The 26,217-nt window shown below is 43.5% G+C and overlaps 1 protein-coding gene across 3 annotated transcripts in view; it reads right to left on the minus strand.

Moving 5' to 3' along the window:
* The window catches only part of CACNA1G (calcium voltage-gated channel subunit alpha1 G), a 152,439-nt gene that overhangs the window by 63,998 nt on the left and 62,224 nt on the right, over nucleotides 1-26,217 (minus strand). For all 3 annotated transcript variants that reach the window (XM_043497274.1, XM_043497273.1, XM_043497276.1), the window contains exons 11-18: nucleotides 25,665-25,779; nucleotides 24,537-24,692; nucleotides 19,556-19,624; nucleotides 16,436-16,529; nucleotides 15,211-15,395; nucleotides 14,569-15,000; nucleotides 4,679-4,779; nucleotides 1,947-2,070 (exon numbers count right to left, since the gene is read on the minus strand). In XM_043497274.1, the coding sequence (XP_043353209.1) occupies nucleotides 1,947-2,070; nucleotides 4,679-4,779; nucleotides 14,569-15,000; nucleotides 15,211-15,395; nucleotides 16,436-16,529; nucleotides 19,556-19,624; nucleotides 24,537-24,692; nucleotides 25,665-25,779 (1,276 nt within the window). The remainder of the gene's footprint in view (nucleotides 1-1,946; nucleotides 2,071-4,678; nucleotides 4,780-14,568; nucleotides 15,001-15,210; nucleotides 15,396-16,435; nucleotides 16,530-19,555; nucleotides 19,625-24,536; nucleotides 24,693-25,664; nucleotides 25,780-26,217) is intronic.

Below are 26,217 nucleotides of genomic sequence, written 5' to 3' on the forward strand. Positions count from 1 at the left end.
GCTGGTTGGTGGCTAAAGTCCAGTTCCCAGGGGATCACAAAAGCCACTACCACCCCTGGCATTAACTGGCAACCTTGCAAGACTCAGAAGAGGTCAAGGACTGAATGGGTTGTGAAGACTGATCACCACTCACCCTAATGGTGGGCCCCTCCCAGGCAGGGCTAGGGAACTGTGAGGAAGTCTGCATTGGAGCTACTGTCCATGCTGCACATATTCTGGGGATACAGAGGCTTCACTATCCAGGGCTACCAACCCAGAATCTTTCCCCAGCTATATCCTCAGAAAACCCACCAGATTCGCATATTGACAGATGACAAAATGATAATGAGAGTTTACATTTATATAGAAAGACTCCAAAGCACTTTGCTACTGTATACATGCAATGAAATGCAGCCATCTCTGAGGTGGAGGACAGTCACTTATTGCACAACAGTGAAGGAAAGAAATTTGGCTTAAGGAGATTGGGGCATGCTTATTCTCTGAGGAGGAGTGCTAGAGGGATCTTTAATGTACATGAAGAGCACAAAGAACCTTAGTTTTAAGATCTCAGCCTAAAGATCCACAGACAATAAACAGCAAGGCACTCATGCACTGAGAGTACAGGGATTTATATTGTTGCAATATGAACAGTCTTTTGCAATATGTCAGAGGCAGCCTAGCGTACCTCTCAGCCACAATTGATACAAAAATAAAAGAGCAAGTGGATGATTCTGCCCATCTGACTGATAGGAGTTGATGTTATGAGGCTCTGGTTTGAAAAATCATTATGCAATTTATTAAAGCAAATGGTTCAGGGAAATGGAATTACAGTGCTTGTATCCATTCAATTTGCTTATGTCACAACAAAGATGATCGACAAAGAAGCCAGAAAAGTACAAAATGAACAGCTTCCCCCTATCCCTTCCCACCACCCATACGCCGATGCAGAACAGATGGAAGAAGCTAACATTGTGCTGAGAGAGTAAAAGTGTTTGAATGTTTATCAGAGAAGAAAATGGAGACAGATGTCCTGGTTATATCATGTATTAAAAAGGTCTGATTGTGGCTGGGGAGATGGGATATTAAAAGTGGAAGCCTTGATGTCTTTCCCAGCACGAGTGCTGTTCTTGTATGTTTCAGAATCAGATTAAAGAAACTTTGGTGAGGGCAGAAGATTGAATGCCTGAAAGAATCTCTGTCTGTTGGCAGCATCGTGGAAAGTCCACGATGCATGTGCTGTAAAGGTACGTTTATTGCTGAAGTTAACGCCGCATAAGCAGGATTGATTTTCTTTTAAATAAACCATGAATGGCAAATTATAAACAGCTGGGGCCAGATCCCTGGATACAGCCATGATGTTCAGAGCACAAGGCACGACCAGCATGCAGAGATGGCTTAAAGCTCTCTCACGCACTGCCCTGATGATCATGATGCTCTGTGCCTGGCTGTTTCCTCTATACTGTGTTGGAGCCTGAGGGCTGCCCTTACTTACGCTGGCGTGTAATGATCACAAAGAGCTAAAACATACTGCCAGACCAGGGCAGTGCAGGGGACATCCCTATGTGTGGTGCTCCCTTTTATCTAGCCATCTGCACGTCCCACACACCGCGAGCAGCAGGAAGCGTGGATGGTTATAGCCCCCAAGTTGGCTCTATACCACTGCATGCTCATCTCTCACTGGCAGATCCACTCTGGGCCAGTTAGACAGGGTTTGTGGTCCAAGCACTGTGTCAGTGCTGCACAAAGGAGCTGCATGGCCCCTAAGGATCTGATTCCTGATCTGGAATTCGGGGCCAGATCCTCAGCTGGTGTAAATCAGCCTAGCCCCAATGACTTCAATATAGCTATGCAGATACATACCAGCTGAGGATCTGGCCTCCTCTTTCTCAATATGAAGTTGAGAGAGAGAGTCCAGTGTACCTTGAGCTTTGGTGGCTCCACAATGAACGCACAACTCCGATACTCACAGCACTGTGGGGCTCAATTTTTGGCCGTTCCATGGCAATGGTAATGCAGTTCAGGAAGATAATAACCAAGACGATGTGATCAAACATCTTGTGGGTGATGATTTTATTGCACATCAGACGGAATCTGTCCAAAAAAGACACATAATGAGCTGTTAACACCTAACTGGTCTGAAACACTTTTGTCAAAGCGTCAGCCTTATGCATGGCATGAGAACTGAACAGTCAGCTTGAAAAGCAGATGCGCTGCTGACTCCCAACTCCTTCAGTAGGGTGGCCATGTGTTAGCAAATTTTTCTCAGTATAAACAGAAAAGGGTTCAAGCCATAAAATCTGAACACAGTTTGCAACCACCACAAAGTTTAGGGAATCTTGGTTGGATTTGGGGTTTGGTTCATTGTAAAGAGAGCAGCCGCTTGCAACTTACACCTATTGCCAGATTCGGATTTCAAGCTCTCCTTTACTCCAAGCGTCAGACACACGTTTGGATTCAAGGCTCTAATTTCACTCCATCTCTAGCTCGAAAATAGCCCAGTTTGAGTGTGTTGGCTAAAGCATGCTATGCTGAACAAAGGAACAAGAGCTATTTAGCATGACAGATGGCTGTACGTTGATGCAGGATTTATAATATGGTATTACATTTCCCAAAGTCTGTTTCTAAAAGTCTATGTAATCATTGTATGAATGAATTGTAATGCTGCTTTCGGCCCTCCAGCTTAAAAACACAAGGCATCCCCTAGGACAAGCCATGACATTGCTGCATGAACGTGTATCAGGGCACTGATTCCAGATGGCCATATAGCAGCTGACCCTTGGAAAGAAGAAGAGACTCTCGCTCCTTTATGTAAGCAACAAGCCTTTCCTGGAGGGGTGTGACTAGGGGATGGGAGAAAGGGAACACAAAGGCCCAAGTTCAGAGACAAGTCTAAGTTTCAGAGTAGCAGCCGTGTTAGTCTTTATTTGCAAAAAGAAAAGGAGTACTTGTGGCACCTTACAGACTAACAAATTTATTTGAGCATAAGCTTTCGTGAGCTACAGCTCACTTCATCGGATGCATCGGATGAAGTGAGCTGTAGCTCACGAAAGCTTACGCTCAAATAAATTTGTTAGTCTCTAAGGTGCCACAAGTACTCCTTTTCTTTTTAAGTCTAAGTCTAGAGACTAAGTTGGTGTAATACTTTCTTTTGGTCCTCTCAACACATATGTGACACCAATTTAGATATATTGGATGTACCTAGCCACTGTACCCAGATGTTTTCCCCACCTCCTGTGTAGAGTCAAAAGCTCACTCGTTCCCTGGGTGCTTGGCTTTATTAACAAAGAAATTAACAGCAGCATAATAAAGATCTGTTCAAGCCTTCTCTCTCAAGTGTGGTTGTGCCTGGGGTTCCTCCCTTAGGACTTCTCAGCCCACAGCCTAGATCCTCCCACCTCCCAGTGGGTTCCTGCTGGCAGCGTCATGAAATGGAGTAACCAGTTGCCTGCCCCAGTGAGTCAAGCAGGACTAACTTAACTCTGCTAGCAGGCTTAACACCTGCTAAGAGGGTGAGGTGTTCCAGGCAAGCACTGCCAGCCTCTTATAGACTTCCATAGACTCACAGGGCCAGATTTAAGGGTGATGTGCAATTTAGATCCCCTGACACTAGCTTCAATTCCTTTACAGTAAGTTAGACTCCTCTGGAGCTACTTACAGCCCCACCCCTAACTACACACTGAGGAGCTGGAAGAAGGGGATCAGTTAAAGTGGTTCCCAGCTTAATTGAACACACACCTCTTTGCAGCTCCTTGTGAAGTCAAGAAGAATTGGTGAGAGTAGTTCAACGAGAATCTGCCTGAAGGGGACTGTAAGTTACACACCATCTCTGAGCACCACCACAGAAGACTGGGCAAACAACTGGTCGCTGCTACCTCCAGCAGCTATTCTGACCCCTTGACCTTTAGGTCCTAGCTTTCCCAGCCTGGAGCAGCATGGCTTCCCCTGGTACTCACTTCCAGCAGGGCAAAAGCTCTCATCGGGTTCTGCTCTCTTTCTTAAATGAACGGTGTGTGCCCATGAAGCAATGTCTGGAAACTGTCTATTGATATGGGGGTAACAGCTGGTGTCCACAAGTACTTAGGACCAAAGGACCACCTATCCTAAGAGAGGAAGCAGAGTTCCTCAGGTATCCCAGGTGAATAAACAGGGGCTCAGATTCCGTGCCACACCTCCAGGAGGCACAGGACATGGCTGAGGGCAAAGATGGCTTTAAACCACCTTTTCATGCTCCGTACTGTGGGCTTTTCTGGGAGCTGAACCTGATCCTGGTGTAAGTTAAAGCAGTGAGGGGCTGCTCCTTTTGCTGACTATGATCTACAGTGCAGCCCCTGATCCCAGAGATACTATAAGCGAAGAGCCCACACCCATGATCTGCCCACAGTTCATCCTTATATTAGGACTTACAGTAACCCTACAATTTATCTGCACCAGGGGAATGCTCTCCAGCCGGTTGCAGCAACCCGTATTGCTACTATATGTCAATGGAGTGGCACATAGGGAGTGGAACGGGGAAAGAATCTGTCTCCAAGATTTAGATAGGGCTGTGGGCTTTACCCTCATTGATGCACCAGCTAGGAGATGGGCAAGCTGGCATACAATGAAGGCTCTGATCTTCACGGTGTTGGGGCAGTGTAATCCACTATAACACTTACATTCAATTCTACCCATAGCTATCACATTATTATGGAAGTTGCCTTACTTAGAGTGAGGAGCAAAGATGTAGATAGACCAGGAATCCCTTTCTTTGCACCAGGAAGGTAGGTGTGCCCTTATCCAAGCCTTCATACGCTCACTTTTGCTCTAAAAGAAAAATGACAACTGTACAGTGAGTTGTAATCAGTTATTCTGAGCAACTACAGCAAGCATCAGCCATGGAGTGAAACCCAGACAAAGCAAACAACCAAGCGTGAAACCCTTGTGATGCTTTAATTTCTCCTCCTTCCTGTCAACCTGGAAATTACATGGCAGCACTGCAGGCCTGCGAGCTGGGGTCATTTCTGAATGACATTTCTTGTGTATAATACAAAACTAAATTAATGAAATTGGCAGCATGGGTACACATGACCTGCTGTGCACCTCAGGGATGGATTGATGATACCTAAGAGTACATGCATGCAACTCCACTTACAGAAATGTCTTAAGCACAGCTGTGTAAAGGAAGTGGGACGCCATAAATTTAAAGATATCTACAGTGTGGACAAGCACTGCTGCACATGGTATCTGCTCACAGTCACCACTCTAACATGGAGACGGCATTTTAAAAGTTATCATAAAGAAAAAAAACAGAGAAAGCCGTTTTATTTTAAAAAGGGTTTTCCAAACCTAATAAGTCACAAAACTAAGATGCCACATTTTTTCCCATAGCAGAAATGTCACTCACTATTCAGCAAAGCAGCTGATTATGAGCTGAAAAAAATCAAAGACCCCACTGTGCATGGCACTGCCAGCAAAAACTGGGGCTTCGTCCAGCAGAGCCCAGGTCTGAGCTGATTAGTGACAGGACTCTCTAAACATCTGAAAACTCTGTTACCATTATTTTTATAGCATCATGAATACACTAACAGGACAAGTGTTTTGGTTAAAATCTCTGCTCTGAGGTCAGCCTCAGACATTCTGGATACTTAACAGATGTTTGTCCGAATCTTCCGAGGTTTAATTTTAAGTAAAAAAGGAACACATAGGGCTGATGTTAGAGACAATAAAAAGGGCAGAGGGTCAGACATCTGTGTACCACTTGTGGACTCCTGTGTCGGTGGCACTTTGGCCTAATTGTGGCTGCTGGACTTGGTGTGCAGGTGGCTGGGTGGTATATTGCGGCCTGTGATATACATGAGTTCAGACTCGATGACCTGGTTCATTCCTGCCTTGAACTTTATGACTGGCATATTTGTGCACCACTGTGATATTGGAGGAGTCACCAGTGATTTCCCCTTTTGTCCATTAACAGAATGTCAAGTGTGCACTTTTCTTACCATTTTAATAGATTACTTATACCATGGTGGCTTAAGACAGGAGGGCAGATTTTAGGGCTTTGATCCAAAGTCTGTTAGAGTCACCAGGAATCTTTCTATTAACTTCAATGGGCTTTGGATGAGGCCCTTAGAGTACAGCTGTATCCGATATTAGACTTGTTCTTTCCATAATACCATAAACCATGTAGCAATGTGCCGACCTCTCAGGGCAGAGGGCTACCCTTACTTGCACTGAATACTAGCTTATAACATGTGCCGACTTTTTGAAATCAATGGGGTTACTTGTGCAGCAAAGTGCTACTGGACGTCAATAAGGGTAGCACAATCCAGTCCTTAATGAATCTCCAAACGGGGAGAGGTCTAAAGCAGAGCCATTTATCTGAAACCCCCTCCCATAACATTCGGAGATGATGAGACAAAGGGGGAATGGGCAAAAAATCACCATGGATTGGTTTGGATTTTGCAAAACTAAAACCTGATTTCCCCAAAACAAAACTAGTCACAGGTTCTATTCATCTTCCTCCAACATGCTAGAATTTCAGACTTCAGATATTGCCTTCAGTTGGAAATCCACTATATTCGGAAGGGTTTCAGAGTAGCAGCCGTGTTAGTTTGTATCTGCAAAAAGAACAGGAGTACTTGTGGCACCTTAGAGACTAACAAATTTATTTGAGCATAAGCTTTCATTAAGTGGGTAGTCCACAAAAGCTTATGCTCAAATAAATTTGTTAGTCTCTAAGATGCCACAAGTACTCCTGTTCTTATATTCTGAAGGTTAACTTTTAGAAGATTATCATTTATAATCAGTCAACTGTTGGATTTATACACCCATTATTATCCCAATTGCTGGGCGATATGTCAATATTTCGAGCTTTACTGGATTATCTCAAACTTCTTATAGTTTGAGCTGTAATTGATATCGGCACATTGGACCAAATTGTACACATACACTGCTTGCAAACCTATTGATGCCAATAGAGTCGCATGGGGTGAAAGCAGAAGCAGAATTTTGCACACTGCATACAGAGGATCCATCTAGCACCTCCAAGGACCAAAAGGACAATCGAATGGCACATAAGGTGTAAGTGAATTATAAGGCCCAAGTTTTCATCATGGGTCTGATGTGAAAATGATGACCACTTTCAAGGTTACAGTCTTGCCTTTTCATGACAAATAACTTGAAACAATTTGCCCTGACTAAATAATCCATAGGTCTCTTAATTTCCTGTATCCTCATTGTATACTCCTCTTCCCCCTCACACTCCATATTTTTAATTCTGGATAATGCCATTACATAGCTCTTATAGGGATATGTACAAAAGCCCAAGTCGTCGATGGGAATTATTCGATTGACTTTAATAGGCTTTGGATCAAGCCCAATGGCACTTTTTATCCACAAAGAAGATCAGTGTCTTTATCCCTATTTGTAAAATGGAGAAACAGAGCCACAGAGATGTGCAGGGACTTGCTTGTGGTCATTCAGCAGAGTAGTAGCTAAACCTGTGATACTTGATTTCCAAGTCCAGTACCCTACCCAGTAGACTGCTGGTCAACACAGGCACCTTGGGAGTGCATAAAATGATAGAGTTTAAACACAACCCCGCGCATTCCCCCCCAGGAGCTGAGCAATTAGCAGTTTGAGCTGGTTTGGACTGTAAAAACTGGAGCTGTCAGTGTAATTGAGTGGAATGGGTGAAATGCTTTCTGTGCTTATATGCACTCAGCCAGGAGTCTCATTAGCAAGTGTTAATAGCTAGTACAGTGTCCATTTTAATGAAAATGCTTGGTGACAAACTGAACCCTTTGGAAAATGAAAGCCACCTTTTGAAGTTCTAGATAGAACCCTGATAGCTACCCCAGCCCTTGAACATGTAGTAAGAGCTGTGACTTGGTCCAGTTAAGATTGTACGCTGGACGGGTTCCAAAAGGATCTATTATTCAAAGCATTTCTGGTATTTATCTTGGGGATTTGAAATGAATGGTAATGCGTCAGCAGCACAGAATGCCTCTTTATGTTCTCTTCGTCCAGTTTTAATGCCAAAGATATTTTGGGTTTTGTCTAATTGTTGCAGCTAGCAGTTCAAAGGCTACATCAGATATTAAAGGGGAAAAGTGAACTTCCATCAGGTCCCTCTATTTAACATGTATGGGAAAGGCTTGGGACATGGATCCATCAGTCATTACTGAAGCTTTGGCTTCCTTATACAAGGCCAAGTTCTGTTCTCTGTTATATCCATGGAAATCTGGAGTCAAAGGAGTTACTCCAGATTTACACCAGTGTAACAGAGCACAGTTTGGCCCATGATTATCTGAGCCAAATCCAAATCTCCATGAAATAAAAAATGAGTATTTCCAGCCGACCTCCATCAGATGCTTTCTCTGCAAAGTCCAGATACACAGCATTGCTTACAATCAGCCTGATTGCTGCTGGAGTTTCCATTATGTTCAAAGAGATATTTCAATTATGTTATTTAAATCACATCTATTTGTTCATAAGACACACCTGGCCAGGATGAATAAAGATGTGGAAGAACAAGAAGAAAAACAACCACCACCAACCCTTTAATTCAGTTGCTCGTTTCTTAGACAGAATGTTATGGGCATGATCTTGCTGGCCTATTGAAGCTAAACTCCCTCTGTACTCAGTGTCTCTACCCAGTTGACAAAGAGAGACATGCCCCTGGGGTCTACCTGGTGGACAAAACACGTGCATAACTCCCATTGATATTAACCAGTGTTATGATCAAACATCAAAGGGAGAACAGAGAACCCTGTAGAGACTACATTAATGAGATCTATGGTAAAATAGTTTCCTGGTTAGGAATTTCAGATATTATTAATGTGCTTCTGAGGGCAGAAGGGAAGAATGCTGACATTAAAAGATGACTGATATACGTCTTGGAACAGAGAGACATTGATCTATAAAAATTTTATTATAGGAAAAAAAATCTGCTAATAAACCATCCATGCCTAACAAGTCAACTGAATGCAAGCTAGAAGATGTATTGTGAATCTCAGGACTGGATTATTTCATTCTAGACACTGAGCAGGGGAAGATTGAGATAGTAAAATAGATGATTCCCTGACTGTTGATCTGCTTGTTCCAAAACTAGTGGAAAACAGCCAAAGGTGAAAGCAGATGAAAAAGTGCAAACAGAATTATTTGCACTTTGAATACGGGGGATTGTGTTTGAAGAGTCTTTTGGTTTGAGACTATGTAACTTCCCCACTTTCCACTCCTATTTCTCACTAGCTTAGTTCTACGTAACAATGGACCTTTTGCAGAATGTGGAAATTTCACTGAGTGTGAGTATGAGAGAAAAAACAAAAACTGGACCAGCATATATGAACATCAAAGATCTCAGGTCAGAGTCCGATTGCAGTTACACCTGTATAAATACGGATTTGTATTGGGCCATTATTTCAGTGGAGTTCCTCCAGATTTACACCTGTACAACCAAGAGCAGAATTTGATCCCTTGATTTTATTTTGTGAAAAAGAGTTAATGGGCCTGATTTTGGTCTCACTTATGCCAGTGTTAATTGGGCGTGGATTCACTGAAGTCAATAGAGTGACACCAGTGTAAACTGGGCCGGGGCGATCAGAATCTGGTCCTTGTTCTAGTTTTTAGTTCAGTGTAGAAAACATTAAGTACATCCAATAAAGACAGCTTTTTGGGCATTGCTCCATAAGGGCACATTTAGTCCTCTAGGATCACTTTGATCTAAATAAGAGTCCAGCTTTTTATTTTCTTTGGAAAAGAACTTGAAATTTCCTCTCATTCTACCCAGGTTAAATTGGGAGCAAAGTCTCCAAAAAGTGACATGAAGAAATCAGAGCAGGAAGATCAAAATACAAAGCAAACAAATTCTTTAATCTACACAATATTTTCTAGTAGCCGCTGTTTCATTATTTGTTTGAAAAAGGGAGAAAACTCATGGTCTCTGCGTAAGAATTCAGGAGAACCCTCACAATGAGGATGATCCAAGAAACATGAACCTTATTTTTCCAGAATATAGCATGTTCCATCTCAAAAGTGCACCAAGTGGTTTACAAACTCTTACCAACAGAACCATTGAAACACTGGGAGGGCACTGGTCTAGCAAACAATCCACTTCATTGCACAGCACAATAAAATAGGGATGAGAAGTTTGGCAAAGTACACCAGAGCAAACCCAGATCTTAGAACATTACTACAGGGATTTTAGTCTGTTTACAGTAAATATTTATACTGTGTCCATGGAAAGCAGAGAAGACTAAAGTCTTTAAAACTCTCAGCTTAAAGATGCAGTACGCAATCTAATTCAGAAATTTATTCCAAGATTGCAGTCAGTTACCAACTTACTAGCTAGAAGATGTAAATTAAGAGATACTGCATGCAGTATGTTCTGATGTGCCACTTACGTGTTTGGTTCAGGTAAGCTGGAAAGAAATCTGGCCTTGAGACAGAAGATAAAAAGTCTCCAGCTAGCAATAAGATCATGATCTTTTGATAATTTTAATAATGATTCTTCTGAGAATAATTACAGGCCCTTTTCTTAGAAATTCCATCTCCAGGGTGACCAAAGTGGTTTGCAGAACTTCTAGGAGGTTAAGAACCAGGTTAAAGCAATCAGTTAAAATTACAGCCTGAGAGTCCACATCTGAGACATAGTGGAATAAATGTATTTTAAAAAAGGAGATTTGTGGCTAGGCAACTATATCTTGGTCAAAAGAACCTCTGTTTCTCGTCAGTATGTACTTGGCAATTATGGTAGTCTTTAGCAGCCATTAAGATTCTCAAAGTTCCATTTTCATTCTCCAATACCAATGAACTGTACTAAGATATTTCCACAACCTGCTTCTTTCATAGTCTCAGTATTGCCCCAGCTGCTTCTACAATAATTACTGTTCACAGACACTTGCCCAGACTAACACTACAATGGAGAATGATGCCTATTTCAGACCCACGCTGGTTGCTCATTGCATCTGAAATGCTCACAAAGGTAGACAAGCCAATTTTTGTGCTGTGCTGTGTTCTCCAGGCCCAGTCAATTTACAACTGACAATTTACAGTATTTCAGAGGCTGGCGGATGCCTGCCTTTTTCTGCCCCAGTATGGATGGCTAATATCCATTTATCTCCTTTCTGGGACAGTAACAGGAGTCACTGCCCAATCTATTGGGGTCACGGGTCTAAGAAGACTAAGGGCTTCTCTACACATAAAGCACTGAACCTGCGTTGCTGTAGCACTTCAGTGAAGACACTAGCTACACTGATGGGACGGCGTCTCCTGTCAGAGTAGGTAATCCACCTCTGCGAGAGGCGGTAGCTAGATCAATGGGAGAATTCTCCTGTCAACTTAGTGGTGTCTACACCAGGGCTTACGTTGGTTGAACTGTGTCATTCGGGGTGTGGCTTTTTAACATTCCACAGCAACGTAGCTGTACCAACCTAATTTCCTAGAGTAGACAGGCCTAACACACACCACAAACCAAGAAGCTCAAGTTGCAGCGGGGGAGGTTTAGGTTGGATATTAGGAAAAACTTTTTCACTAGGAGGGTGGTGAAGCACTGGAATGCGTTACCCAGGGAGATGGTGGAATCTCCTTCCTTAGAGGTTTTTACGGTCAGGCTTGACAAAGCCCTGGCTGGGATGATTTAGTTGGGGATTGGTCCTGCTTTGAGCAAGGGGCTGGACCTCCTGAGGTCCCTTCCAACCCTGATATTCTATGATTCTATGAAGCTCCCCCCACTACCCCCACAAACCTGGCTTCCTCCTGGTTCAGCAATTAATTCCACACAGTCTTGTGTGCCCAAGTGACATAACAATCAAATAAAGAAAAGAAATCCTCCCCTATTGGCAGGATGCCCCCCAGAGTCCCAGTCCTCCCCTTGCCGGGGGAGTGAAGGAAAAAGAAGGCCAGGGCCTTTCCCCAGCCTCCAGTCCTTTCCTCCTTCCAAGGGGCATTCCACACCATAAGAAACCTCCGGCTTTTCATGATTCCTAGTTCACAAGGCCCAGCAGTCTAGCAACACTATCCATCTGCCCGGTGGGCCACAGCTCCTCACTCCTAGCCTGATGCAGTCCCTACAGGCTGCACTTTTCTTTCCAGGGCAATGAATGGGGTTTAAGCTTTTCCTTGTTCAGCATGGATTGGAATATACTGACCTTACCATAGTCCCCAGTCCTGTTCCCTGAAGGGGAGCAGGACTGGTGGGTTTTTCATGGACATCAGTTTGTGACTAGAACATGGAGACCATTATCCTAAATATCATCAGATTTTGCTGCCATAGTGTCAGTTGCTATCTGCTTAGAGTTTGATTTTAGCTAGTTGTCAAGCCAGCTGCTCGAGAGCTAGGGCAGGCTCACGACTCAGAATAAGCCTAGACCCTTGATTGAGCTGTATACGTTTTTAGATTCTCCCTTTATTAGCAATTTGCTGTCACCTGTTATTGTCTCATCCTGTTTGTAACTCTCTGGATAGGGAGCAAAATTCTCCTGCTGTAATTTATGGAAGATGTTTCAAGGTCTCGTTAGCCTTTGCAACATCCCCATGCAGGTTTTGCTAGTGTAATAGAAGAAGGTCAGGGATGAATGAAAGATCTCAATAAAATGAGATGTTCGTGTCACATTTATGCTTGCACGCACAGGGAGATAAAGTTCCAGGAGATCTCCAGACGCTGAGATATGTGGGAAAGGTGGTCAGCAGGTTTTTATTTGATAAGTCACATTCTATGTTCCTTATTGACTGGAGGCCAAGTTTGGTGCTAACCTCCACCCCGCACCCATGCAATCTCCCTGATTTCCCTTAATGGGGCTGGACAGGGTGAATGACAGCTCTCTGCTTGGTTCTTTGTATTTAGATGCATCTCTAGTGTGGTTACAGTGACTCTAACACTGAAACTGCTCTGGCATTTACACAAATTGGGCACGGCATCACAGTGCAAATTTCACATATTCATTTGAAAGCACAGATGCAGGGAAAATGTAAAATGGGAAATGCCTCTTAACCACCTCACATGTCTAATCAGTGCAAAATTACAGCTGATTTTCTCCCCCGCCATGCTTTTAGCAAATGTTTTCTAAATGGCACTTCTCAGACCTCTGAAAGAGACATACATATTGGACTAATGCCTCTACACATTGAAAATAATGCAAAGCCTAATGCTGCCTCTATGAGTCTAATAAGTCAGTGAGACTAATGGGCCAAATTTGCCCTTGGATATACATCTGCTTCTCCTGTTTACATCAATAGAAATTGCCCGCTCGCATCTGAGGGCAGAATTTAACCTTATAGTTGGAGAAAGAGAAATGTACTATTCTCTATTTCAAAGATAATTTTTTTTTCTGAAATAACCAGAGACAGGCAATGCATTTGTGCTGCGATTACTGCTGGATACCAGCGTGTACAAGAGACCTGACCCCAATCTGTCTGGACATCCCCTCTGGGACCAGGGAGTAACACTAGGGTCCTATGCTGCTGTACTAATGGGAGGGTGTAGACTCATTATACCCTGGTCTCCTCCCTTGCCCCCCCCCAACCCACATCCAGTGCACCTACACAGACTAGCCAAGTGTTACTCAGATAGTGCACAGATAGCCAGGCTATGTCCACTGCATGACTTATATCACTTGAAAAACAGAAGTAGAAACCAAATGACACAGCCTTCCTAACAGCTGCACATCCCAGAAAGACCACATCAGCCCTCTCCCCTGTATGTTGCCATTTAAGGTTCTGCAGAGAAAGCATGTGAGATTTGAGGTTCTCATTGCTCCAACATGGAACCAGTTTGAACTTTGTGGTTTCATTGAGTTTGCTTTAAGATTTTGGCACTCATTCTAACCCAAAACTGAAAGCAAAAGTTGCTGGGGGTGGGGGGGGAGAGAAATAGAAAGGTGGGAACAACATCAAAGAAAAGCTTTGCATGATGTCCTACAAAGTACATCTAAAGCGCTAAGAACAGAACGGGTACCACGCTCAGGTCCAAGATCTAAGATCATCTGGGGCTCCATTCAAAGCCATTCTATTGTGCCTCCTGCTGCAAAGCCCAAGTCTCATTTTGTAACCTTCACCCTCCCCCACACCACCCTTCCCCACACCACCCGCTGCAAATTGATAGGCCACTGGGGCTCAGTCCCTTCGAGGGACACAGGTAACGCATCCAGAATGGGCACTTGTGTCTTTCCAGGCTGATAATGGGTGGAGGTTTCTTGTGGAACAGGAGGAGTGGAAAATGTGTGTTCCAGCCAGGCCTGCAGTGAAACCTAGGTGGAGAAACCTCCAGGGGAAGGAACATAGGCGCTGACTCTGTGGGTTCTCCAGGGCCGGAGCACCCACCGGCAACCCTATTGATCAGCTCCTCCTCCTCCCCTCCAGTGCCTCCTGCCCGCCAGTGGTCAGCTGTTCCGTAGCATGCAGGAGGTGGGCTCTCATAACCCATGCACCCACTGTGGCTTTTATGCGGGATTTACATGGTGTTCTTAAGTCTGCTGCTAGAGAGCAGGAGAGATGCACCCAACTGCAGTGGACTATTGGCCGGCACTCAGCAGCATTGTTCTGCTAACGGAACAGGTGTCAGTTAAACAAAGGAAAGCCAAGAAGCTTCAGCAGCCACCGGCTGTTGATTTGTCTTACCAGGTTGCCTTCATCATCACCGTCATCATCGTCCAAATGGAGCTGATGTAACAAGACTCCTGAGGAGGTTTTCCCATTGCAGTCTTGATGCTCTGATGCAGCGGTCTGGCTGCTGTGCATGCTGCTGGTTCGGTACAGGGAAGGCACCTGCAAGGTATCTTGGAGATCAAACGAGCCTTTAGTTTCCAGCGACGCCATGTGTTGAGGTAAAGAGCCATTAACGCTCCCAGTCCGGCTGGACCTCTCCTCGTCTGAGCTTTCCCCTTCCTCCGAACTCTCCTTCCCATTCCCAGACAAGAGGGACTTGCGCTCCCCACTCTGGCTCCGGCGTTTCAGGCTGGGAGCCCGCCCCAGGCTATTCCAACTTGACCTGCGACTGTTCCAGCTGCTTGCTGCGCTCCAAGGGCTGTGTGGGGAGCTCTGTATGCTGGACTGAGGAAGGGACAAGAACATGGAGAGTGTCAACTCAGCATCACTGCCACCATCTCATGCTTGTTCCCAATGGACAGGCCTAGAAATACCAAGACAGCGAGTGCAGTATAAACACTTAGACAGACAGAGCCCACACAGCTGGAAACAGCCGCACAAACCAAACAGAAACAAAGCAGCCACAAAGGATGATCAAGAAGATGAGCTGCATACCGGTGATTTCAGTTCATAGGCATTGGGATCTATGGAGACACTGCTGGCCCTGCGAGATTCATAGCCCTGAGCTGTATCTCCAAACATGGCACTTTTTGGCATTGGCATTGGGGTGGCAGCTGTGTGGATGATGAGGGGAGGGGTCAGACTCTTCTTCAGCTCTGGGAGGTCGCTCAGTACCATCACTGGAAGAAACAAGGAGTTTTTAAGATACTGCAGCTCTAGGAACATGCAATAAACCATCATTCTCCATCACGCTTCAGGTTGCATCCAAAATCAGAGTGACAAAGGATGCGATGGCCCTAAAGGAGCCAGCTCTAATCAGAACATGGGCCAATAACAAATTTCACAAAAAGGAAAGAACTCTTCAATTAATGGGACAAAGGAGATTTTTAATGAGTAAGGGGGAGGTTGGGTTTTTGTTTTAAAACCAGAAATTGCATGGCACTGGGGCTCAAATAAACTTGTTTACAAGATCAGCAGCCAAGAACAGACATTGGTTTGTCATCTGCTGCTTCAGGAGCGCCAGCAATCTGCCAACCATGCCTCCCCAACTTCCCTCTTCCATTAATTTCTTTCATCTCCCCCCATGCTTTGCTCCCCACAATGTCCCACCCTCTCTTCCTGTAAGCTCTTTCCCTACTTCCTCTCCCTATGCTCTTCTTCCCCAGTTCTCTTCCCCTTCTGTACTCCTTCCTCCACATTCTTTCAGCTGAAGTCCTACAACACTGCTGAGGGTGCTCTGTGGCCTCACACTCTCCCTCTTTTCCCCCGAGCTTTGACTCCCCCAGTTTCTCTTCTTCCTACCTCCCCAAATCTTCTACCTCGTGGACAAAAAATATGTCTCCCTGCAAAGCTCACCTTGGCCATTCCCTGTATCTGCTCTCCAAGCATTAGTGCGTCACAGCTCTGCTGCCTGTCAGAGTGGTAACTACAGGCAGCAGCTCCTTGCTGTTTCCTTCCCCAGTTATAAACCCCATATCAATAGTATATGGGCTGGTTCTTGGGCTTTACTGGGAGATAACGGACTAACACCATTACATATCTTTGCCTTTGGGTCATGATCCATGACTCATATTTAAAATCAGTTATACCTTGATAGAGTCTGCAATGACCTGAGATACTGCTTAAACACTCCCCCAAGAAGGGCTTTCCTCCTTTGGACACGTGTCTCCTATCAAGTGAAGTTGCCCTAGAAGGACTGATTTCCAGTGTGGTTACTTACATGCTGGGTTTGACAAGTTTTTCTTAAGTCCACCCTCTTCTTTCAGGCTATGGGGGAAAAGATCCCCCTCAGAATCAGACTTCGAAGCATCTCCCTAGAGCAAAACAGAGCAGTTTAGCAACCAGGAAAATTGGCTATGGGTATGGAAATGCCTTCTGAACAATGGGTCCCATCTCCAAAAACACACCTACTGATCTACTGAAATTTGTACCACAATGGGATATCACCTTCCACACAATGAGGCATGCACATATTTATACCACATACTGTTAACTATACTCCCAAAGGGCAGAGCTACCCGAAAAGCAGCCAAAGGCGGGGCTCAGAAGACAACCATTTGACCTTCTCTGCTGGAGTTGCACACTGGGCAGACACTAGGGAAAGGACATAAATCTGATGAATGTTCTTTGGATGAAAAATTGACCCTCCTTGTCCTTGACCATTAATCCAGGGATGGGATTAGAACTGTTTACACACAAGCACTGAACACAACTCTTTCCAGTGAAGTTTAGAGGAAATAATCCAAACTTCAGCAAGTGGCATAAACATTGGACTGTAGGTTTCAGCAGATAACCGGGGTCTGTCTCTGAAAAGTTACATAAAGTGCCATAAGAGCACTTGGTATGTAATAGAGCAGATTCCAAAGGGAGACAATGCAACAATAGCAAATTAGACTTCCCCAAGGTGTCCATTTCATCCAATACTAAGTGGAATAACCATCCTATTTATTTAGGGGGGAGTTGTGTCCTGTTGTACAATTTAGAATGCCAGGAGTTGACAAGGGGTTTCCCCTTTTGATCTTGGTCTGTCATCAGAAACCTATCCAGGAAACCAACTCGAGTCCCCCTTGAATGATGTGTTAAATAATTTACCATTGCTCAAGGCTTCCATTGCTTATCGTACTCTGCCAATGCCTAGCTCAGACATTGCTGACATCTGACATAGACCGAATCAAAGCCTTTCCAGTTCAGCCCTTTCTGATTCTGTCCATTGGCACTGAGGAAAAATACTTAGGGTGTGGTATAATCACAATACATCAGCCAGGAATGGAGCTTGCCAGAATTATTCCCACCTGAAGGGGGTTGACTTACTGCTGAAACCATTATTCTGGCAAAATGCCCCCCTCCCTTAGTATGATGTATCTTGGGGAGGGGAAGGGGGAAGAATGGAAATGCAATGACAAGAAAGAAGCCAAGCAGAATCTTACTTTAGCTCTAGGAGGATCTAGGTGCACAAGAGAACTCAGCACCTACAGTGAAGACTAAGCTGCACCACTAGCCCTGGTCCACCCTAATGAAGTTTGGTGCTTGGGTACATGTTTGATTTTAAAAGCCAGAACAGGCTCCAGCTAGGAAAGTGCTAGAGTGGCAGACTGAAGGAGATGACATTCAATACAAGGCCTGCGCTCCTTACTCAGGCAAAGCCCACCTAGAAACTCAATGGGAGTTTTGTTTGACTAAAGAATCCAGGGTTGGGCCCACATTCTCAAAGGAAAACACCGTTTCTTTGGTTCAGCCGAACAGTTATGTTTTCTCCAATCATACCATGGACTCTCTCAGAGAAGTGCCATCACAAAAACAGAGAGCGTGAAAGGAAGTCCTTGCCTTTTAAAATTTCTTCCGGTCCTGCAGGATCACCCTGTTATTTGAGGAAACTCACCCTGCAGGGCCAGTAGTATTTTAAAGAGCCAGGATTGCCACTTTCAAGAAGGAATATTAAATTAACATTGGCTTGAATTTAGATGAATTTTTAAATTCTCTGCCTCTTTATTGGAATATGGACTTCAAGTATTCTCTTCCAGAAAGCCTGCCACTTCATTTCTCCTTAATGGGTCATTAAAAACTAATGAGCAATGCAAATAGGTTTCATTACTTAATTTGTGTTCCTCAAATATTCTGTCACTGACAAGGGGTGCACTCTTGGGTGCAGTAAGAGATGCGCATTAATAAGGAGGAGCAGGACCACATGGGGATTGCAAACCTCCGTCCCCACAGCACCAAACCCATCTCTTTGAAGCATCCCACTCTAGCTGTAACAGAATATACCATCACCCCCTTAAATACAGCGTATGACATATTAAGTGCAGCTGCAGGCAAGCATCTCACCGCAGGGCCTCGTGGTCATTACCTGTTCTTTTGCTCCCAGTTTGCCTTTCTGGATGGAAAAGGGTTTATGAGAGAACATGGAGTTAAAATCCCTTTGAAATATGAGAGAATGTTGAGATGGACCATATGGCACAGTGGCTATATCAGCATGTATGAAAGAGGGCAGAATGTACCTGAACACAATAGAAAATGCCTTTGTGCTAAAGTAAAAGCCAGAGCTTCCAGGACAGAAATTAAGTGAAAAAGGAAAGATGCATGAGAAGGGAAGGGTCAGGTGGGTAAAGGGCAGGGGAGACAGGGTTTGGTTTGTGCTTGGTTTCATAGCTTCATAAATTTTAAGGCCAGAAGGGACCATTATGATCATCTAACCTGACCTCCTGCATAACACAGACCAGAGAATGTCACCCAGCGATTCCAGCATCCAGCCCATAAATGCCTGGTGGAGCTAGAGCATTTCTTTCATCAGTGACTACTGCAGCTGCCTCAATGCTAATATTGACTTCTCCAGAGCATAGCACTCTGACACACAAGTGTCCACAGACAGCCTTGATTCTAGGTCCTTTCAGTCTTTGGCAGTTCTCTCCACTCCACCACATGCAGCTAGAGGGACTGGGGCGGACATGCATGAGGTGGGTGAGGTTTTGTCCAGAAGCAGGGAGCAGCGTGCGTGATCAGGGAGGTGTTTGACAAGCATGCCTGGGAAAGAGCATCATCCATGCCTCAGGGTTACAAGGGGCAGGCAGAAGGGGAGGGGGGTTAAAAGAGGCATCGAGGACTGTACAGAAAAGATGCAGGAAGCCAGAACAGTTTCAGGTGATACTGGGGAGTCTGTGTTGACCTGTCTGACTCCACAAAGAAGAAAGAGACTTAAAATCAAGGCTCGCTTGACAATGACGACAAAAGGAACGACAGCTACTACAATGAGAACAGCGTCATGGTGTGTGACCAGTCACCACAAAGAGAGACAACTACCAAACGGCGCGTTTGGGTGGGTTCATGCTGAGTTCTTACGTACCACCGACGAGTCGACAGGCAGCTGAATACAGCTTAACTGCCCACTCGCGTCTTCTCGCTTGGTGATTTCCTAAAGTAAAAATGGGGGAAGGGGGGGGGTTGATTTTTTTTTTTTTTACAATTTCAGCATCAAAATTGAGAGTGAATCAAAAAGAGAGAGATAGAGAGAAAAGTTAAAAAAAAAAAGGGTAGAGAAGAGTAATGTGTACCCATCAGCAACAATTTCATACCAAGATTAAAAAGCAGAATAGGTCACAACACACTGGACTAGTCAGACGCGGCTGACTTTGTTCAGTGCAAGGAAAGGATGAAAGATAGCGCAGCCCTTAGACGAGATCATCCTTACCTTTAAAATAAGCGTTTCAAAAGGAGTATTTGATTTAGCTCCAACGTGAGAGCTGTTCACATTAATGAGATACCGTCAGATTATTAAAACCATGTATGCTCAGATTTTTTGTGGCCGCAAAATGAGATCTATATTTATTATGCTGTCATTAGGCAGCAATGCATGTTTTTAATTAACACATAATACTGATCCTGTTAAAGCCAAATGAAATAGCTAGTTCAAGGGAAGCCATCAGAAACTTTTATAGATTAGATATGTTGTTACTCTGACTGGGTCCAATCAAATCTCATTGAAATCAGTGGGCACTTGATCTATTGACTTCAGTGGGTTTTGGATCTGGCCCTGTGGGTTGTGTCTGAGTAATGACTCCAGGATTGGGCCCCAAATACCTCAAAAACAACATTTTTGTACCTCCTTTATCCTTTTCCACTTGGAAAACACTTATCAGTACTCCTTTTTGCATTTTCCCTTCCATAGGGAAAGTTGACTTGACAGACTTGTGTTTATTTCTCAGCATATTCAAGCATGTTTGGAGACGTGCAGCTTTGGGAATGGCATTTTTAAATTCAGCTGCACACTACAGAGGCAGTAAGAGGAGTTTGTATATTATTTTTGGTGTCTCTCTCACCTATCACATTGAGATCTTGGCACAGGTTATGAGCTGAGTAAAATTTTTCAGTCAACATTTTGCTGTGAAAAATGCAGATTCAGGTCAACCAAAAAACCAAACCAATGTTGTGTATTTTCTGTAGGTTTTGGTGAAATTGTTTCAGTCAAATAAAAAACCCAAAACCCTATTTTTTTTAAAAGGCAAAATGTTTTGTTTCAACATTTTCTAAACAAAACATTTTGACTTTTCATTTCAAAATTACCTTTAATTTTAAGAAGGGAAAGAAATCTCAATCTAAGCACAAGGTTTATTTGACCCAAAACATTTTTTTTTTATTTTTTGATTTACCAAACAATTAAAAAAAATGTTATTTCTGTTGAACCCAAAACAATTTTTCCCTGTTTTTAAAATTGCCAATGAATTGAAAAATCCATTATTTGCACAGCTCTTGCTATGACAGCTGGGCCAATTTCTTAGCAATGAGGTCCTGGATTTTGCATCCCTCTATACATTAGAACAATATTTAAGAACAGTATGTTAAAATTTGGATCCAAACAGGGATAGCAATGTCTTTCCAAGCATATATTGTACATATAATTTAAAGTATTATCAAATTTGATTTTAATAAAAAGACACATGAATAACCCAGCAAAAGATTAAACACACAATTATCCTTCATAAGGATAATCCCAATGAAACTGACTAGAGTGTAAAAAGTAAAGGACGTGACAAAAATACAGTACAAAATCTCAATAACTGATGAGTGAAAATTGATCGTTTTCTTCTGTTTGAGTCCCAGGAGAAGTCAAGGTTCTGTTGTCTCAGACTGTTTAGCCATGGTCTGGTATTACACCACAGACTCTGGGTTTTTATCTTTGTTAATGTATAAAGCATGCAAGTGTTCTGCATGCATACACAACCCCGTCCTCACTGAACTTTGGTTGCCTTGTGATGGGAAAGGTGGAATTAAAGAACAACAGGCACAAAGAAGGGAGATGAGACAAACTAGCAACTGAGGATTGCCAGAGACAAGAAAATAAACCAAGGGGAACATGAAATTGAGAGGATTACCAATGGAAGAATATGCTTCAGAGATAACATTATCATGAAGTCCCTCAAGAGAGGAGCTTTGTGTCTGACAAAAAGCTCTCTTACCAGGAGTCATTGTTTGTTTCAGAGATAAATCCCCAGGGCAGAAACTGGATAGTTCTCTCAAGTAATATCAGGTTTCAGAGTAGCAGCCGTGTTAGTCTGTATTCGCAAAAAGAAAAGGAGTACTTGTGGCACTTTAGCGACTAACAAATTTATTTGAGCATAAGCTTTCATGAGAAGTAAGCTGTAGCTCACGAAAGCTTATGCTCAAATAAATTTGTTAGTCTCTAAGATACCACAAGTACTCCTTTTCTTTTTTCAAGTAATATGTTAGCAGCTCTATCAAATGGAGTCACATAGCTCATCTTTCATACCTTAGAGCTGCTGTGCCTTCAGGCACAAATTCTGAATCTAAGTAATTCAGAGAATGTACATTAAAGAAACCCCAGGCTGCAGAAAATCCTGTGTGTGCCCTTTGCATGCAATAGCCAGGTTACAATGAAATGCAGGGATCTCTGTTGAAAGTTTGGAATGGGTTTTTTTTCTTTCTTAACCACATATGTACATCTGCTGCTTAGCAACCAAAAAGCCTGCAAAGGCATGCACTAACATTAACAAGGTGTTTGCAGCTGGAGGAAAGGCACTCAAGGATTGGAGAGATAAAGGCAGCAGCAACAGGCTCTGTGAAGAAATCTGAAGGACAATGAAATAAAAAAAACCAAAACCAAATAAACCAGGAATAGAGGGTCAAGGACCTAGAAATGATCTCCTGAGATAAAAGCTTTGTGTTATTTTCAATAGGAGATGATCTCATCTAATTTCACTTAGGAGATGCCCCCCGGTATGTGTGGTAGCAAGAAATGGAAATATTTTTTGTAAAGATGAATAAAATAGTCAGGAGCAGATCCTCAGCTGACGTAAGGAGATGTAGCTCTACTGAAGTCAATAGAGTAATGCTGGTTTACACCAGCTGAGGATCTGTCTCACCATATCCAGCAAACGTCCACTCTACCTACCTGCCTGCCTAAGAAAAACTGCTGTTGAACCGAGAGGTTTGTGCACAAGATTTCATTTTACTAGAAGACTACAGCGAACTTCTTACCATTCGCATGAGGAGGGGGGAGATGACCATATATTACAAAAGTCTGAGACACAAAAGGGCCAAATTCCAATCGTAATGACACCGGTGTAAATCTAGAGTAACTTCATCAGTATCAATGGAGTTAAATAGGAATGACACAAACATCACAGATATCAGAATTTGGAACTAAGACCTGAGGCCAGGTTTTGGCCTCAGTTACACCAGTGCAAGACTCTGATTAAGGGATGCACTTAAGCACATGCTTAACTTTAGGTATGTGTATACATACCATTGACTTCAAGTTAAGCATGTGTGTTAGTGCTTTCCGGAATTGGGGCCTAAATCAGGAGTAACTCCCATCTTTAATGGAGTCATTCCAGATTTACAGTAGTGGTTTTAAGATCAGAATCTGATCACTCTATTCCAATGTCTAGAGGCAAACTAATTTCCTCAAAAAACAACTGGATTTGCACTCTGAGTGAAATGCTGTTATGCTGTTTTTAAAAAGTTAGGTCCTTTTCTTTACTAGTAGTTGCAGCAAGTGATATTTCAATCAGGTGGCCATTCTAGAATCAGTGAACAAGTCTGACCAGAGAGAGGCTGAGTTTGAATTCAGGCATCACTGCACAAGAGGACAAGCTGTTGGGTTTTTTTTGTTTTTTTTTTTACCCGGGCTTACTTTTACTTAGGCAAAGCACATGCCACCTCCTGTAAAGAAATCTTTTGTTCAGAAGAACCTGACAGTGACCTTAACTCCATTTTCCACGACAGAGTAGACAACTTCCAGAGAGAGATGGATATGATAATAGGCAATTCAAAATAACACACTAACCCAGTGTGAAATGACAACACACATACCTACAGCCTCATTCCAGAACTATTTAACAAATTATCCCCTTAAACGGCCCTTGGAAAATATCAAAACAATCAGGTTGTATAAATAGCTAGTTATGGTGTGATGGATTATTATGGCACAGGGAGGTGACAAACTTTAATGTTTATTATTCTCTCAACACACATATCCATCAGCTGAGACATCGCTTTAAATTACAACTTGTACTACTAGTTACTGATGAATAGTGCTGACTTGTACTTCCTTATCTAAGCCCTTCTGCAAAGTGTAAAGTTCTCTCTTCTCCTTCCTCATGAACATTTTTTTTTTTTTTGCTTCTGTTAGCCTGTAGAGACCTGGGTCATAGGCAGCCCTGGTTGTCTGCTAGTTTCAGGGAGTCTGTTGTATATTCATTCACCACGAACTGCATAGTTAGAAAAACACAGAGGTCAAGTTCAATTCAGATCTAAGATCTCTTTGCTGACTTCCCATAGATGCTTATGGAAGGTAGAGGATATTTAACAGAGGCTCCCAGCCCTGAGACTCAATCGACAGCCTAGGAACACTGAAGTGTAAAAATGTGCTAAAGTGTCACTGAGCCGCAAGCAGGAAGAGATCCATAACACAGACCATCCAAAGAGATAATAATGTCACTAATCTCACCAGCTTGCATAACTTTACAGGGATGGCTTTTAATCTGACTCCCAAACACAATGAAGCCCCTTTCAAAGACATTCTTAGAGCATTTTATTCCATCAGCGCTGACTGACTCACAGCTGAATCCTTGCAATTATATTAATGCTAACATAGCTTTTCATTTAAGCTCAGTTAAACAGCATGGTTTATTGCACTTGGTCCTAGCTAAGAAACAGAAAAAATAAGAGCTAATTTTTTCTCCCTCTCTCTATTTAAGTTAATCAGTTTCCCTTTTGTAAATCTAAATTCCAGATGGATGTTGGTTCTAGACCCTCCTCGCTCTGGGAACAAAGAGATAAAGAGGGGAGTCTCCATAAGGTTTTACCTCAGTCTGGAAACCTTCCACCAGGATGGCCACCAATAGATTGAAGAGAACGTAATTCCCAAACGTCATGAGGGCGATGAAGTACAGAGCAGCCCAGGAAGAGGTAGATGCCATGCCATTGTAGAGGACCTTGTTCCAGTCTTCTTGAGTCAGGATCTAAAGAGAAGGGACACCGTGAGCATGAAGGGACATCACAAAAGCCCAACATTCACTAGTAATCCAGTGTTTGGGTTATTGACTAGGGACGTTCATCTTTCTTACATGGTCTTACTTATGCTCCAGGTTGGCAGAGCTGTAGGTCTTCAGCCTTAAACAGGCAAAAACCCTATTCTTGGGGAAACCAGCCCGCTGGTAATATGTAATACTAATGCTGTACAATTGCTGCTTCTCAACAGCCCTGTAAGGTGTGTTCCAGATGGGCACAGAAGGATTGTTACTTAGCTCAGGTCACCCAATGAATCAAAGCAAAGACAGGGATAGCACCTGATTCCCCGCCCTCCCCCTCCCCCGTCCCCGCATGCTAACCCCAAGGGCTGCAAGCTGCCCTAAATCTGTGCATGGAACTCCAGCCGATATCAAGGTCCATACAGAGCTTTAAATGACTGCCGTGTAGCATGCACTGGCATTTTGTTCTCTCTGCAAAGACTGATGAAGATCCACAAAAGACTCTGAATACACAGTCCAGATTTGCCAACAGCAATACATTGCACAGTACAAATTATTGCCATAAAGCAGATTCTCCTCACTGTGGAGAATCCAGGCTGGCTGTCTTGCTTTGAAGCTCTCACTGGACTTGTGTCAGCCTTGCTCCCAGACCCGTCCTTTTACTCATACTAATTACCCCTCTGTCACTCCTCACAATCTTACCACTGCTCCTGCAAGAGCCTTCTCCTCTGCAGCTTTTGGTATCTCCTGGAGTTCCCCTTTTATCCGATCTCCATTTATTGTCTCGTATCATCAGAAAACGTTTCCTCCTCCCCGCCCATGTTGATACATTTTGGTTTCTCTCCCCCGCAGCTATTAGTTTTATTGAGCTCTGTAGGGCATTGTGGAAAGCAAACCTAAACGCTCCCGCCCCCTCTTACAGCCCCAATGTGTGTGCTTGGTAAGGAGTTCTTGCTGTTGTACCTGGAAAACAGTGACAATGGCCCACAGCAAGGAGTCAAAGTTCTTCCTGTCCGGCAGGGTGTCTCCATCTCGCTCTGAAGCAAACTTACAGCCAAAGAGATGCATCCCCAGGATACTGAGCACAAGAAGAAGGCAAGACAGGGTTGAAGATGATGTTAAGAAAGCAGCATAAAGCGGTGGACCTCTGTGTTTCAGGATAATGTCTGCCTAGCAAACAGATATTGGGAGCAAAACTTCCCTCCATGGAAGAAAGACAGCCTTAATTTGCTTCCTGCCAACTTTCCCATTAGTATATCTTGGGCAAGGCCAGCCTTACCACTGTATATTAGAGACGGGCTCATCCGGGGTTGGATTTCGAGCAGGTTTGACTTATTAGAAAGATTGGAGTCATTTTCAATATCTGCACCTGGGTTTGGATTTCCAACACCCCCAAAGTTCTGGTCTGCTTGAATCTCAAGTGGCTCCAATCCCAAACCTTTTGCACAGAGAGAAAGAGCAAAGAAATGATGCAAAGGGGATAAGAGAATCATGTGTGAATGAGAGTGACTTGGTT

The sequence above is a fragment of the Dermochelys coriacea genome, chromosome 14 (genome assembly GCF_009764565.3).
Source record: "Dermochelys coriacea isolate rDerCor1 chromosome 14, rDerCor1.pri.v4, whole genome shotgun sequence".
Lineage (NCBI taxonomy): Eukaryota > Metazoa > Chordata > Testudines > Dermochelyidae > Dermochelys > Dermochelys coriacea.